The sequence below is a fragment of the Cricetulus griseus genome, chromosome 6 (genome assembly GCF_003668045.3).
Source record: "Cricetulus griseus strain 17A/GY chromosome 6, alternate assembly CriGri-PICRH-1.0, whole genome shotgun sequence".
In the NCBI taxonomy this organism is placed as follows: domain Eukaryota; kingdom Metazoa; phylum Chordata; class Mammalia; order Rodentia; family Cricetidae; genus Cricetulus; species Cricetulus griseus.
The window spans coordinates 145555528-145572031 of record NC_048599.1 but is presented as its reverse complement, the minus strand read 5'-3'; the positions used below and the strand labels follow the sequence as shown (position 1 = coordinate 145572031).

The 16504-nt window shown below is 46.8% G+C and overlaps 1 protein-coding gene across 9 annotated transcripts in view; it reads left to right on the top strand.

Annotated features, from left to right (window-relative positions):
- The window catches only part of LOC113836527 (multivesicular body subunit 12B), a 161364-nt gene that overhangs the window by 51822 nt on the left and 93038 nt on the right, over nt 1–16504 (top strand). For all 9 annotated transcript variants that reach the window (XM_027423736.2, XM_035446830.1, XM_035446829.1 and 6 more), the window contains exons 4-6: nt 3822–3918; nt 9887–10016; nt 13591–13713. In XM_027423736.2, coding sequence (XP_027279537.1) covers nt 3822–3918; nt 9887–10016; nt 13591–13713 — 350 coding nt within the window. The remainder of the gene's footprint in view (nt 1–3821; nt 3919–9886; nt 10017–13590; nt 13714–16504) is intronic.

Here is a 16504-nt window from a genome sequence, read left to right as displayed (position 1 = left end):
CATGTTGCTGTCCATCAGTAGTAGCTGGGTACTGGGAGTGATAAGGGTGTGAGACTGCCAGGAGGGCAGCCATAGAAGCCCCTGTCCTGTACACCTTTTTTATTGAAAGAGAATGAATGTTTTCAGTGCTGGGAAGCTCACTTAGCAATTCCATCCTCAGTACCAAGGAAAGGAATCAATGTGTCTTTTAGGACATCCAAGTGATCAAACTGGGGCATAGAATTTGTTTCGGGATCAAATTTTGGGCAACGGCAAGGCTCACTTGCCAATCCTCAAGTGAGGCAGGAACTAGGCACATAATAACCAGTGGTGGCTGCCTGTCTGTCCTGACCTACTGTCAGAACACAGGCTTGGCAGAGTACCATTTTACAACCATATGGGAGGGTGTGGGATCTCCAGAGCAGGCCAAGTCTTAATTAGGTGACTTGAGACTCCAAGCATAGGAGTTTGGGGAGCTTCCTTTGAATCCTAAATTCTTTTCCCCCAATCAGGCCATTAATATAGAAACCTGGCTGTAGAGTGACATTGCTTCCTGGGGAAGGAGTGAGATTAATTGCACTTTTCATGGCCTGTACTTTCTGCATTACCTGTAATAATAATGTACATAGATTAGGTAGGGAGGATGTTAAACAGAAGGATTTATGAACATTTGAATATTAAGTTGGTTATCTGTGGCTACCTTAAATGCAAAGTTGTCAAAAATAATTACAGTATACTGGCAACTACTGGCTACCAGAGACAATATAAATACCCTGAGTCAGTGTATATCGGGCTTCTGGTATGAATCATTTGCTCAACAAGGATTGGGAATACGTTCTTCATATTTATGAGGAGGAAATGAAAGAGAGCACAAGTGGGGGAGGGGGAGGAACCAGCAAAATTAATGGTGTGTGGGCCTGTGATATAAAAAAAAGAAAGAAAAGAAAAAAATAACCCGCATAGGGGCAGCCCCATGCAAGAGAGCCACACTCGGATTGCTGGAAGCTTCAACGGAGTAGTCCCCCATTTTGTATGTATGGAGGGGTTTCCATATGCTTGTTTTAATGGCCATACCACCACTGCTCTGATTTTATGATTAGGGCGTTTTCTCAAGAGTGAGGAGAGTGAGGTTGCTAAGTGGTTTGCAGCTGACTTCTCTAGAGTCCTGCTTGTCACGCTGAAGATGTTCAAGCGCAATGCTGATGGTTGCCCATCCATCTATGGGGCAGCAGAACATGTAGAGTTGTTAGTTTCTCAGTGCAGAAAGCAGTGATGACGTGGCAGAAAAACAGTGGATTAGATTGGGCTGCTCCAAAGGCAGCTGGGACTTCCAAGGTTCTTGGTTGAACCCAGCCTTCCTGGGTAGTCAGAAGTCTGTTCCACGTTAGGGAGGGCCTGCTCCCCACATGCTGCGCCTCAGTGCATACTGTCCTCCTGATCCTCGGCCCCGAGCTGTGTGTGATAACTCAGAACTGCTGGCAAGCACAGGGATGTGAGAGAAAAGGCAGGTGTCTGATGGGCCACTCTGACTTTTGAATTTCAGCTGAGGCTTGTGTTTTACTTATGCACCATAATAACCAATAATAAACTTTTAGAATTTGGGTGACCATTTCGATTTGCCATCCAAGAAAGTCTGGTATGGTTTCTGATCACCAGTATCCACCCTGTTCAAAAGTGTACCACCAAATGTAGTTGGGATTTTCTTTGGGCCACCAACCAGCTCTCCAAGACGCTGAGGCTTACTAAGTATGAGTGCTCAGCCTTAGCTTAGGCTTGCCCCACTAGCTCCTTTCACTTCATTTAACTTCTTTATCCATCTAAGTTTTACCTTGCGGCTTTCTAACTTTCTTTCATTCTATGCCTCCTACTTTACTGCTTCCTCTGAGTCTGTCTGTCTGGCCTCTCATCTCCTTGGCATCTCTTTTTCTTTCTTCCAGAGCCTAAATTCCTCCTGCTACTTACTCTCTGTGCCCAGGAGTCCCACCTATTCCTCCTCCCTCACTATCAGCCATTCAGCTTTTTATGAAACCAATCAGGTGCCTTAGGAAGGCAAGGTAAAACAGCAACACATCTTTACATAATTAAGCAAATGCAACACATCTTTATGTAGTTAAACAAATATTCTGCAACATAAACAAATGCAACACATTTTTGCATAGTTAAAGAAATATTCCAAAACAACCAAACATTATTTAGCCAATAATTATTGAGTCCATACTGTGTGCCAAGAACTATGCCAGCTTGACTGAGCAATTAGAACAGAGGTCATTTTGGTTCCTATTTAGCAGTGGCAGAAGGGTCCTCAGTGCAGTTTCTGTAATGACATCCTTGAAGACGGTAGGTAGATGGATACCTCGAAGAGTCTGTCTTAGTCACTGTTCTGTTGCTGTGAAGAGGCACTGTGATCAAGTCAACTCATAAAAGATGGCATTTAGCTGGGGGCTTGTCTACAGTCCATTATCATCATGGCAGGGAGCATGGTGGCACACAGGAAGAAATGGTGCTGGAGCAGTTGCTGAGAACTACATCCTGGCCTGCTAGCTAAGAGAACTACACTAGGCCTGGCATGGGCTTTTGAAACCTCAAAGGCCACCCCCAGTGGCTTTTCTCCACCAAAGCCACACCTCCTAATCCTTTTCAAGTAATTCCACTCCCTGATGATTAAGCATTCAAATCTATGAGCCTATGGGGACCAATCTTATTCAAACCACCGCAGAGTCCAATTATAAATTGATAGGAAGTTAAAAGTAACTCAAGGAGAATGCCTGGCTTAGTTAAGAAAGCAAATGTTCCCTGTATGGATTGCAGGATTTCCTGTGCTCTCAGGATGGAGGTGGAGTCTGTGTTCCCCAAGCTCAGAGATGAAGGTGGGTCCCTTCACCAAGCAACAGGGGAATACCAGCCTGAGAGGTCCCTGTGAGGACAGCCTGGGCTGACCCCATAGATGTTTCCAGTACTGAGGACAGGCAAATTGAGCATGCATTCAAGCTGGGCTTTGGAGGACAGTGTTTCTGTAGAGTGGGCACACAGAGCACGTCACTGTAATCCTACCAGGAGGGATTTGGACTAGGAGCCTATTTTTCTTGCCTTAACTGGCTCTGACGAGGCTGAGATGACTCTGAAATGTGAATGTAATCTCCACAGCAGGCCTGCCTAGAAAGATTTCTTGAGAGCCGTTTCTAGCGTGAAGTGAAAGCTGCAAGTGCTGGCATGTTTGCAAAGAATTCTCTCTTGCAATTATAGAATGGTGCGCCACCCCCCATCTTCAAAAGATGTCTTTACAGAAACTGTGCACTGTGGACCCCTCTGCCACCACTGATAGGAGCTCTTAGGAGGCCCCAGCGAGTCATTTCAGAAGGTGTGGGATATGGAGGTGGCCGGGCTGCCATTCTGTTAGTTTATGATTCTTGGGATTTTGTAAAATGCATCTTGTAACTGAAAACTATCTGCAGCCAATCACCACTCCCCATTCAGTTCAGATGCAACTCCTCTTCTGCAAGCATCCCAGGACCTTCTCAATTTAAAACCTGCTGACCCTGAGAGGTGATGGGGCCAGGCCACATGCCCCCCTGCCCTCTGCTGGGTTCTATCTACTGCTGGTGGTTCATCCAGCTCATCAAGACCACATCTAAATGAATGGCCTTGAGGTTTCACAAATGAACCTCCCTCCTGAGGTGCACTGTGCTCCCTGGGAAATGCTGGGGAACATTAGGTGTCTTTATTAACCTACGGTGGTGAAGCTACAGAGCGGGCACTGTATTGAATACATATCCTGAAGCTAGGACTGCAAGATAACTGAGCAGTTCCAATTAATAGTCTGTGTGTCTTTTCTTCTTCCCAAGAGTCACTTGGGGAATGTGCTGGTGGACATGAAGCTCATCGATGTCAAGGACACATTGCCTGTGGGCTTCATCCCTATCCAGGAGACGGTGGACACACGTGAGTCAGCTCTTAGCATGCATGCCTCGGGACAGGTGGACTTTTACATACTTTCTGTGTGTTTTTAATCTGCAAACATTTGATGGGACTTCCTCTTGATGGTGAGGAAAGCCTGCCACTTGCAACATCCACCTGGGTTCTCTGTGTATCCAGAGTATGTGGGGCCCTGCCTGCAAGTGAGCAGTCACTTTTCTTAGAATGGTACCCCTGCTGCTTGGAATCACTCGAGAACAGCCAATGAGTCTAGGGATAGATGGGTTTTGGTCTGCCCTCACCTGTTGCTGAAGCCAAGCTTGTCATAAGACCCCAAAGCAAAAGGGGGGAAGAGCAGAGATCAAAAGATGCCTGGAGGCTGCAAGAAACAGCGCTGTGCCTTGTTTGGGACTCACAGAGCAAGCAAGACACATGAACCAGAAAGACTGCAAGTTAGACATGCAAGATCAAATTGGAGCCAAGTATGGTGACTCAAACTCATAGTCCCAACACTTGGGAGATGTGGGCAGGAAGATCAGGATTCAAGGTCATGCTTCACTACATAGCAAATGTAAGGCCAGCCTGGGCTACATGAGACCCTGTCTATTACAAAACAACACCAACAAAAACTTAAATAAAAACCAGGTATGAATTAGACCAGATGTTCCAACCACTGAGCAGCAGTGCACTGTGGGGAGCAGCAGAGAACTGTGGAAATGGAGAAGCTGCCTCAGAATCCTGTGGCGCTAGAGGCTGGGGTCCTTGGGGGCTATGGCCAGGGTCCTGGGTGGCTAGGGCTGGGGTCCTGGAGGGCTATGGCCGGGGTCCTGGGGGGCTAGGGCCAGGATCCTGGGTGGCTAGGACCCAGGACCAGGGTCCTGGAGGGCTAGGGCCGGGGTCCTGGGGGGCTAGAGCCAGGATTCTGAAGGGCTAGGGCCAGGGTCCTGGAGAGCTAGGGTCAGGGTCCTGGAGAGCTAGGGCTGGGATTCTGGAGACCTATGGCTAAGGTCCTGGAGTGCTAGGGCCAGGGTCCTGGGGGGCTAGGGCTAGGATTCTGGAGAGCTAGGGGCTAAGGTCCTGGGGTGCTAGGGCCAGGGTCCTGGGGGGCTAGGGCTAGGATTCTGGAGAGCTAGGGGCTAAGGTCCTGGGGTGCTGGTTGCAATAGCCGGGCTGGTATAGTAGGGTATTTGAACTTCTTTGTTTGGGTGTACATTAATTTGCTGTATTTATAATTATTTATGAGCCACTCCACAACAGTGAGGCAGTGAATAAGAGAACAGAGATCCCTTTTATCTGTGAAACTCCTTTATGAAATTCTATGTTCCTTTCTTTCTTTTTAATTTTTGTTTTGTTTTTAATTGTTTTTTTTTTTAATTTTTCATGGTGGGAACATTTTTGAACCATTACTTGCTTGCCATTTTCTTGTTTGCATTTCAAACTGAACAGCTTCCACATCTCCACAGCCACCCCCAATGGAACTTATTTCAGCAAAGCAGTGGATCCCTCGCTGACTGCTTTCATTTGTGTGCTGTGATGTGTCATGGTGCTGGTTGGTTTTAACTGCCACTTTGACACAGCCCTGAATCACCATAGAAGGGAGCCTCAGCTGAGGGGTCACTGGATCAGATTGACCTCTGGGCGTGCTTGCAGGGGAGTTGTCACGCTTGTTAACTGACCAGCCCATTATGGTGGCACCCTTCCCTGGGCAGGAGGTTCTGGGCTGTGTGAGGGTTGAGGGGGCTGGCTGAGTGTAAACTTGGAGGAAGCTTGTTTCTCTCTGCTCTTGACTGGATGTGCCATGACTAGCTGCTTGAGTTCCTGTCTTGGCTTCCCCTTAATGATAGACTCTAGCCTGGAACTGTAAACCAATTAAGCCAATTCTTGCACTGCTTCCCTTTGGTCAGGGTGTTTTATCGCAGCAACAGAATGAAATAGGACACTGATATTTACTATGTTTCATGTAAGGCCCCCATGATAAATGCTTCACCCTCATGGTATCATTTTGTCTTTAGGAGACCTCTGTAGAGATGGGTGTCAGGCCTGTTTTGCATATAAGAAAAACAAGGCATAGTGACTCCATCTTAGCCAAGAGCAAGAACACATACACATACAAACACAGATGTATGCACACACAGACACACATATACACATACACATGCATATGCATGCACACATGTGTGCATACACACATGTGCATAAATGCACATGGACACTATGTGCTCTCACATATAGATACATGCACACAATATGCATGTGTGCATGCATATAATCATGTGTATATGCACACACACATACAAACGCACATTCATGCACACAGACATGCATACACACATACATACACATGCACACACACACATCATACACATGTGTGCACATGTACACACACGCACATACAGATTTTCTAATTACAGGGGATTTGTTTTACGATGGTTTAAGATACAGTTCCAATACCATACAATTCCACACCATAATTCTCACAATCCAGTGCTTCTTAGGCTATTCGTATTGCGCACCTCCATTGTGGTCCGTTTGTCACCCCAGCTGTCCTTGTCTCCCCACACCAGCTGGTGCTTTCTGCATAGCTCCTCCTATTTCTGGCAGCTCCTCCACATAGTCATACCAGGCTGGGGAAATGACCCTGTGGATAAGTGCTTGCTGCACAGACACGAGGCCCTGAATCCAAACCCAAGCAGCACACTGAAGGGAGAGCTCTCCTACCTCTGAGTCCTCTGTTGGACCAACCCTTAGCTCATGTCTCTCTGTGCTCATGTCCAGTCTGGCCCTGCTGCTTGAGCTGTGAACCCCAAGCAGGTCCTCTCAGACTCCTGACTCAGTTTACCCAATTGTCAGGCAAGGAGGGCACTTTCTGCCTCATATGGTTGCTGGAGCATACTAGTCCTTTCAAGCTGGCCTTGACAGCTGCATGACCTCCGTGAAGCTATCTCACTGTCTGGTAGCAACAACGGCTTCATTTCCTCAGACCTCCAGTGTAGGTGTTCTGCCACTTATTTTGCTTTACTATTTAAATTGTATTTAATTTGTAGTTTGCTCCTTATTAGCAAGCTTGAGTGCTTTGGTAAATGTTTGCTTGCTAACTTTGCCTCTTCTTAGGTGAATTCTCTGCTTACAAATTAAAAAGGCCTTGTTGATTTGTATTTACTCCTGCTCTGTTTTCAAAGTTTTAAGTATTTCCTTGATGTTCATTTTTGACAGCTGATTGATGTATAATATCTTTTGTATGGATATAGGGTGTAGCCACAAGGGATTTCCCATTCAGCATTTCTTGTTTGTTGAGGTCATTCAGTGAGGAGGCCCTGTTGTGGGCCTGTGCTGTGACTGCTGGGGGGCCCAGTGTTCTGATTGGGAAGCCCCCATGTTTGCATCAGGTGCTGTCCATCGGTTGTCTAAAAGCACACTTCTGGTCAGGGAACCATTTCTCAACAACTTCCCAGGGGACCAAGAGCCTCATGGTCAGCCCAGAATCTCCTGAGAGTACTTAAAGCCTTTTTTTTTCATGGAGTCAGCCAAAAAGATGAGAATCCTATAATTAATTTAAAATGTGGCCTGTTGCAGCCCGTACAGCACTTAAACACTGGAAGACTGTTTGTTTTAGTAAAGTGCTGTGTATTCTCCCTGTGTTCATTAGCATGACTGAACACATTTCTATTGACTATGTATAATATGTTTACTTAAAATGAGGCCTGCTTAAGCATGTGTAATGAATGAGTGGATCCGTCCTTGACTGAGCTGGCTGCACATGGAGACATGGAGCCGAGCTGTGGCAAAGGCTAGCAGAATATCTGCCCCTTGGTTTGCCTTGGGGAAGTTCTCTAGTGCATCTCCTTCAGGGCTTGAACTTGGTATCTAGCTGTGTTAGGTACAGGGTTGCTATGGCACACCCTTCCTCCAGGATGCCATCTCAGCTGCAAGGAGGATGTTTGCTGTGTGGATTACAGACATTTCTACAGCTTGAAGACATGTGGCTTGAGGATGTAGCCCTTTGCTTTTATTTCTGGGAAAAAAAACTCATAGGATTTGGGCATTTCAGCCTGACTTTTTGTTTGCCTGTTTGTTTCAAGATAGGGTTTCTCTGTGTAGCCCCAACTGTCCTGGAACTCACTCTGTAGATCAGGCTGACCTCAAACTCAGGGATCTGGCTGCCCCTGCCTACCGAGTGTTGAGGTTAAAGGTGTGTGCCACCAGCTACCACTGCCTGGCTCAGCCTGGCTTTTTAAAAAGACACCCCCACTAAGCCCAGATGTTAGTGCATACTGGGCTGGCTTGCCAATCCCTTCTAGCTGTTCTTTATTGAGCACTTACTGGCCAAGAAATCATGTTACCATACCGCATCTACCCACATTCCTCTGGAGTGGACTTCCACCAGGTAGGTCCCTTCTACAGATGGCAAAACTGAGGCTCAGAGGGTTTAAGTGACTTCCAAGGTACTAGGACCAGCAGTGGCAGAGCTGAGGTTCCAGCCCAGATCCTACTGATGGCAGTGTTCATGAGGCCAAGGCAGGAAGATTACAAGTTTGAGACTGATCTAGGCTACATAATGAGACCCTGTCTCAAACAAAACCCACACCAGGCAACTAGGTGCTGAGTGTGGAAGAAATAGGTTTCGCCAGAGACGGGCATGTCCAGTTTGTCACCTGATACCAAATGGCGGGCTCTGAAACCGTATACATACAGGAAACATTATAGAGACTGAACAAGTTATATCTATATATTGAGGACTATATGCATAACAACAATGAAGGAAAAAGAGGTTGGGGCCATGAATTTAAGAGAGCAAAGGGGATGTGTAGGAGGGCTCGAGGAAGGAAAGGAAAAGAGGAAAATGATATATTTTAATTTTTAAAATGTTGAAAAATGAAAAACCCCACATATCCAGCCGAAAGACTCTTGGACAGTTGGGAAAAGTTCAGAAGCGTGGATGAGCTATACCGCCACCTCGATGGGCACTGTCATCCATTGCTAGAGCACCAGCCCATGGTGTGCAGCTGCACAATTGACAGAGAAGAACCACACACTGGCATTGACTTCTATTCAAAACCTACCTCAGAGTGTCAAAGAAGCGGTGAGGATGAGCTCTGCTTTAGACAGAAAAACTTGAGCTGACCAATGCAGAAGGAATGGCAGAATTGGGAGAATTGCTGCTTTGAACCCGAGAACCCAGGAGGGGCTCTTAGCTACAAGCATCCTAAAAAACCACAGCCAGAGCAGTGCACAGGGGTCTCAAGCCCTTGCTGTGGAACTCGGAGCACTGGCCCTGGGAGTCCATACATGCACTGCCTTTCAGAAAGGTCTGACCTGGACTAAAGCCAGCCAGCTTTGATATGCTACTGGACAGGGGCAGTCCTGTGTCCTGCCTTTCTGTGCCACAGAGCAACAAGGAGCAGGTGGTTATAGAGCAAAGGGGACTCACTGCAGAGCACACAGCCTCTAGATGCAGATCCAGACAAGGCAGGGCAGGGCTTTGTGCAATGACTGAGAAACTTGAATTCAACCTCTCCCAGGGTAGGGCTGGACGACATGATGTAGTGTGGGGATTTGTTCCATATATCCAGACAGAAAGATTAAAGGTGTGTGAAGAGCTGGAGCCAGTGTGCTGACTAGGAACTGGTGGCTCTGCCCTGCAGTTCTTGTACCTTCAGATATGCTTGAAGATTTCTATAATAAAAAGTGAAAAGAAGAGGAGCGTGACAGTGGTCGTCACTGGTGCCCATCCATAGACTGTGTCCATGGCCTGCCATGCTCTATGACAGCAGTTCTGGGAGCTCCTCCTTGGCCAGGATGTTTGGGGTCAGGCCCTGGATGCAGGGCAGGGTGACTGGTGTACCCTGTTGTCATTGCCTGTCCTTGGTGGCCTCAAGAAAGGCAGAAGTGGAGCTTAGCCCCTCCAGGTGACAAGGGTGGCCCATCCCTTCAGCCCAAAGGGGAGAGAAGGTGGTGTCTCTATCAGATTCACACCTTTCTGTTGTTCCTTCCTTAGAGGAGGTGGCCTTTAGGAAGAAGAGGCTATGCATTAAATTTATTCCCCGAGATTCAACTGAAGCTGCCATCTGTGACATTCGCATCATGGGCCGGACCAAGCAGGCACCTCCCCAGTACACATTTATTGGGTAAGTCTCAACAATATTTCCACACACAGATCTCCCTTCCCTGAGAGTGTTTGGGCCACTCCTGGGCCCAAGATTTGAGAAGTCTGCATGGCTCACAAGGCCCGGCCATCATCCATGGCTCTGGGCCATCAACACTGATTCTGCCCTCAATCTACCTTAGCTCATAGTGTAGCTCCATTCTGGGGCCTTCTGTTCCCTGTACAGTCACCTTTAAGGACTCTTTGCCTGCTGTCCTGATGCTACTGTGGACCTCAACTCCTCACACTGCTTATCAACCTGAGGCATTTTATAGCCATTCTGTTTGTGCCACTGGACAGATCCTGTGTACAGAGAGAGAGAGAGAGAGAGAGAGAGAGAGAGAGAGAGAGAGAGAGAGAGAGAGAGAGAGAGAAAGTTCCTTCTGTTCTAAAGAAAGAGATGTGCAATGAGCAAGAAGATAAACAAGGTTGTTTCAGACAGTGAAGGCAATGTCACTGACTTTGTGGTGAGCTGGGGCTACTCCAGTTAAGACAGGAGGCAGGGATACTAAGCAAAGATCTCTGAGTCAGGAGAACCAGCTGGAAGAGGCTGAACTGGGTGGGGAGAGAGGGAGTGAGTGTGGCACACCCTGGGAATAGAAGCCCACCTGTGGCCACACCAGGGGTAGTGTTGGGCCCACAGGGAAGTAGTGGTCCCCTGGGTTTTATTCTAGACACATTGGTGGAAAGTCAGAAAGAAACCCACATATTACAGGACTCTACAGTGCATGTCTTATAATAGCAGAGAGCTTGCTGGAGGCTGAGCCCATCAGGGCCTGGTCACCCACAGAAGTGAGCAGGGCCTGGCTTCAAGCTGCTCCATAAATTCCAAGTGCAGGCAGATCCCAGAACTTCACTTTGGACCCCCATGAGCCCGAGTGACAGGAAGCCCCACCCAGAGTGGCTTAAGCAAAAGGAAGCATCTGTTGACTGACACAGCAGCCAGGCTTAGGCAGGCAGAAGTATGAACTTAGAGAATGAGAACACCTCATTTCCTGCCCTCTCAGTCCTCTTGAGGGACCCCATCTGATTCCTGTTTTCTCTGGGGAGGCATGGCGCTGCTGTCCTTTTGCCAGCTGCCCTTTAGGAGCAGGTCCTGAGACAAGAAAGTATGCCTTCCTGTGGTTCCCATCACAATTCTAGAATTCAGTGTCTTTGGTTGTGATTCATCTGATCACCATCAGATGCATCCCTACCTGGTCACTGTTACCTGGGAAAGAACATGTCAGAGACAGGGCTGGGGCAGGGCTGGGGCAGGGCTGGGGCAGATCTGGGGCAGGGCTGGATGAAGCAAAGGAAATAGACACTTACTGTACTCATGCGGTTGAGACTGGGGTATTGCAGCTGAAGTTGCATCAGCTTCTTCTGCTATGGACTCTTTACTCTCATTAAGGTAGATTTGGACTGGGCATTAGTGGTAGAGCCCATGCTTAGGATGCTGTCGTGGCCCGGCTTGTCTCAGCTTTAACCCACGACAGCCATGAGGTTCTACCTGAGTGGGGGTGTGTGAGCCTGAAAGCTTCTTGGAAAGCAACGACGATAAAGACCAAACATAGGCATCTTGTCATCTTTAGAGAGCTCTCAGTTCCATGTTTTGGAACTAGAGCTATTTTTTTATTAGCCATCTTTTCTGGTGTCCCTTAACCATCCTGCTAGTACCCACGAGGCAACCATTTCTCCTTTGTTCTCTCTCTCCGCTTGCCCGCTTCGCTCCTAACCTTCTGTCCTAACTCCCATACCACCAGCATCTCTGCCCAGGTGAGGGCTTATTCAGATGCTTAGGCACATACAGATGCAAATAAGAAGCATATTACCCTCAGGCCAGGTAAACAGTTACAACCTGGTGTTAATTAACAATACAAAGACGACTCGGAGCTCCCTGGTGCCATCGCAGTTTATGTGGCCAGGGCCTGGAACCCAGAATATTCCATAACAGGGATATTCGGTCCCCCACAGGATGCACCACTCAGCTCCTTCCCCTGCACCAAAAATGAACAAGTAAAGGAAGGGCGGTGGCCATTCCCTTCCCACAGCTGCAAACCCTGCTTTGTATGCTGAGTTAAACTAACTGTTTAGGCAGGTTAACGGGTTAGCAAGCAATTAGCAGAAAATCACACATCACCCCACAGCTTCCATTTACACACATGGTACAGCCAACCACTGCTCTTTTAAAGTGTACTTGCATCTAATGTTTACATTACTCATTACAATATTATTTTTTAATTATTTAACTTTATCTTATGTGCATTGGTGTGAAGGTGTTAGATACCCTGAAACTGGAGTTACAGACAGCTGTGAACTACCATGTGAGTGCTGGGAATTGAACCTGGGTCTTTTGGAAGAGCAGCCAGTGCTCTTAACTGCTGAGCCATCTCTCCACCCCCCACAATACTGTTTTTAAAAGATGCAATTTTAATTGTTTTAAACAATTCTGAAGACTTTTTTTTAAATCAGTATTTGTCTTGGTTTATAAAACTAGAATCTTTCTTCCTTAGTATAACATTTTTAAATGCTGAAGTACGATTTTTATTTCATCTTGGCCTTAACATCCTCTCTTAGAAGAAGACATAGCATGATTTTTAAGTAAGAGAAATGAGTTGAGGATTCAGTACCAAAGTCACTTAAACCGAGTGCCACCATGACAAGGGCCTGAATTTGTGCTCTGAGAGGCAGAGAGCTCACACTAGAAAGGACACAGCCTCCACTGAAGCGGGCAGGCTGCCGTAAGGGCAGCCTGTGGCTAGGTAGAGATGGGTGAACTTCGTGGGAGCTGCAGCTGGGCTCGCTCTTCTGATAAGGCAAGGTCTGGTTTAGAATAGCTCCCAGGCTATACCCAAGACCCACAGAATAAATGTCTTTTGTTTTTGGAAGTGATGCTGTCCCTTGGCTTCCAGTCCCATAGATACCATTTAGGGCAGCAGGGAGGGCTTGCATGTGGCAGCAATTATCCTGCTGCATTGCCAAGGGTGACCTTGCCTCATTCATATGACTAGTGTGCACGGCCACTGTGGCTGTCACACCACAAAAGGTGTGCATCTACTCTTGATTGTGCTGGTTTGTGGACTGTGAGCCTCCAGTTTGAGGGTTTGAGGACATCTTCGCAACTGACCTTGAAGTGAAGCCACACTCAGTGACTCCCAGCTGGCTATAAGGGGCCAAATCCTGATATTTGGAAGTGTTGTATGTACTTGAAGAAGAATCCTTCTCTATAAATCAGGTGTGTGTCTGCCAGACCATTCCCCACTGTACTCACTGTACTCAAATAGAGTACTTGAGACCAGTGAGATGGTAAAGCAGAGAGTGCGTACAACAAGAAAGGCAATGCAACCAGAGCAGGCAAGCAGGCATGCTCAGGTGGATAAAGATGGCTACGTCACAAAGGCTTGCCTAATAGCACAGCTGCAGTCATGCTAGGCAGTTCCCCAAGGCATGAAGGGAGGTGAGAGTGGCCTCCCTAGGGTTTGAGATAGCTCATAATGAGATAACGATTGGCTTTGTGGCTCAGGTCAGTGCTCCAAGCTCAGCAGTGTCTGGAAGGTTTTTCTTTTCTCCTGCAGGGAACTGAACAGCATGGGCATCTGGTATCGCATGGGCAGAGTGCCAAGAAACCACGACTCGTCTCAACCCACCACGCCCTCACAGTCATCAGCTGCTTCCACCCCAGCCCCAAACCTTCCCAGGTGAGGTTTTGTTGAGGATCTCACCCATGCAATTCCATGGCCTTAGGGCCTGCTAAGCCAAGCAGCAGTTTAGAAAACACCCACTTAACATCTGCTGAAATAGTGCAAAATGTAGCTGAAAATTTGCAGAAGTCTAAACTTGGGCCCTAAAAAGTCATGGTCAGAAATCTTTGTGTTCCATGTTGTGTAAAGGCTCTTAATATTCTGTATCATGGGAATGCCACAGGTTCCCACGTAGCAGGAGGTGTGACTCAAACTTGGTTGGCCAAGCCAGGCAGATGTGTCTCACCCTTGATCCCAGCATTCAGGAGGCAGAGGGCAGAGGCAGGTAGATTTTGAGTTTCAGGCCAACATGATCTACATAGCAAGTTCCAGGATAGCCAAGGCTACATAGTGAGACCCTGTCTCAAAAACCATACCAGATCAAACAAAACACAAAAATTGGCTTGCCATTCAAATGAGCTTATAGACACAGGTGTGTGTGGCAGCCAGGTGGCCAGCACCCTGGCTTCCAGAGGGTAGAATTCCCTTTCAGCTCTGCCAGCAACTCATCAGAGACCCAACAGGACTGGTCAGCTATCCATGATGTTTGTTCTCTCCAGGGACTTTTCCATTTTAAAGGAAAATATATAAGAAACAGAAAGAAAATACTAAAATGATTCTAAATTTCATTGTTAATAAATAATTTAAGTTGATACTTTTCAAAGTAAATAGCATTAATGTGAATTTGCCTTTACTAATAGAAAATCACCAACCAAATCAGATTATGAATGACAAACTATTGTTTTTAAATGGGGAGCTGAGTCTGGTGCACACTGTTCTTTTGTTTTGGTTAGAACAATTACTTTTCCAGCTCACACTCTAAGTGTGTTAGGCTTTCTGTGTGCCTCTGAGTTGAAGCCAGTCTTTTTCCTATCATTTTAATAGTCCTTACTTAAGCAAATGTCACCTTCAAGACAGCATTGAGATTGTAAAAAAGAAACTGCACCTACTTGGCTCAACCACCTAATGTGTATTTGTAATTCTCTGTATTTAAAAAGTCCTTAGCAATTACATTTATTGTAATAATAATTCATTCTTCTTCCAGCATCATTTCAGGTCATCACCTGTGCTAGGTAAGGTCAGCTTATATTAATCTCTGGTGCTCATGGTCAGCTCAAGCTTGGATTAACTATAGAGGCTGTGGAGCCCTTGGGGTTCAATTGCCTTGAATAAATAGATCCAGTCCCCAAAGACACATGTGGTCTGTAAGGGCCCAGAAATGGACATCACCTCAGGCGGTTGCTAATTCTTACTGCATGGAATAAAGCCATTCTAATTTGTTTTCTTTTTTCTATAATGCATTTATTTTTATTGTATGTGCATTGGTGTTTTGGTTGCATATATGTCTGTGTGAGGGTGTTGGATCCCCTGGCACTGGAGTTACAGATAGTTGTGAGCTGCCATATGGGTGCTTGGAATTGAATTCAGGTCCTCTTGAAGAGCAGCCAGTGTTCTTAACCATTGAGCCATTTCTCCAACCCCTCTAATTTTTTTTCTATTGCTGTGAAAAAAACACTGACCAAAAGCAACCTGGGGAAGACAGCTTACTTGGCTTATACATTCCTGTTACAGTCCATCATTGAGGGAAGACAGGCTAGAGATGGAAGCAAAGGTCATAGTGTTCTTCCCCCATGGCTTGCTCCCCATGGTGGGCTGAGCCCCCATATATCAGTTATTATTAATCAAGAAAATGCCCCCACAGACTTGCATGTAGGCCAATCTGATGGATGCATTTTCTCAGTGGAAGTTCCCTCTTTCCTAATGACCCTAGCTTGTGTTCAGGTGACAAAAAACTTACTGTGCAGGGTCCCTACTGTCCCAAAAGAAGCAAGAAGAGTGCTCATTCTGAACTTGCCTGTCACAGGAGAGCCAGGTTACCCACCCACAGCAGGCAGCCCACTGTACCCAAGCTCTGGAAGCTGCTGGAGTTGGAGGGTGGCATAACCCAGCACAGCGCTTCTAAGGCCTGTGTATTTTATGACCTTGGTGCACAGTTTATGGTTTACAATGGCTGCAAGGAAATTGGATCAGTTCTGTTTTACTTGCCAAATAAAACAAATGTCAAAATAGTCAATATAAAATGTATTCTAATTTGGCTGAGTTAAGTGAGCCTGCATTCAGGGGGATCACCTCCCGTATGCAAATGCTGCTGTGTGTTTCTCCCAGCTCTCCTCTCTGGCTGGGTGTTGATTTACAGGCAGTGTGCCTGCCGGTGTGAGCCTCTTAATTCATCTGGGTTTGGTGTTTTTATCTTTCGTGGGTTGGCTCAGACTTTATTCTTTTCCTGTCCAGCATCTTTGTGTTTTTGTTGTTGTTGTTTTGTTTTGTTTTGTTTTTTTTAAAGAATTTCTAGTTTCTTCAATTTTCCATTGAAGACAGGAAGGGTTGAGCATGCTATTTTGTTCCTCCAGATGCTTGGTCCCTGTAAAGGAGTGACAGGCAGCTTTAAGGTAACTGAAAACTCAGCTCCCCCCATAGGCTATACCTCCTTCCCCATTCCTGTGACTTTCAGCCCCAGCTCTGGGCCCCAGAGTTAAGTCAGACTAGTACCCCTCACTTCCTTCCTGTTTTCTCCTCTTGAGCCTGTGTTCACAAGACCCAAGCGCCCTTCTGGGCTGCCTGTGCTCAAGTCACTTGAAGAGCCCCTCTCACACTGTGTGGGCAGTCCCCCATTGTCACTGTCACAGCACAGACTTCTGTGACAGTGAGGAGGACCTCATGTTGCTGCCTCTCCAGGTGACTCCCCATC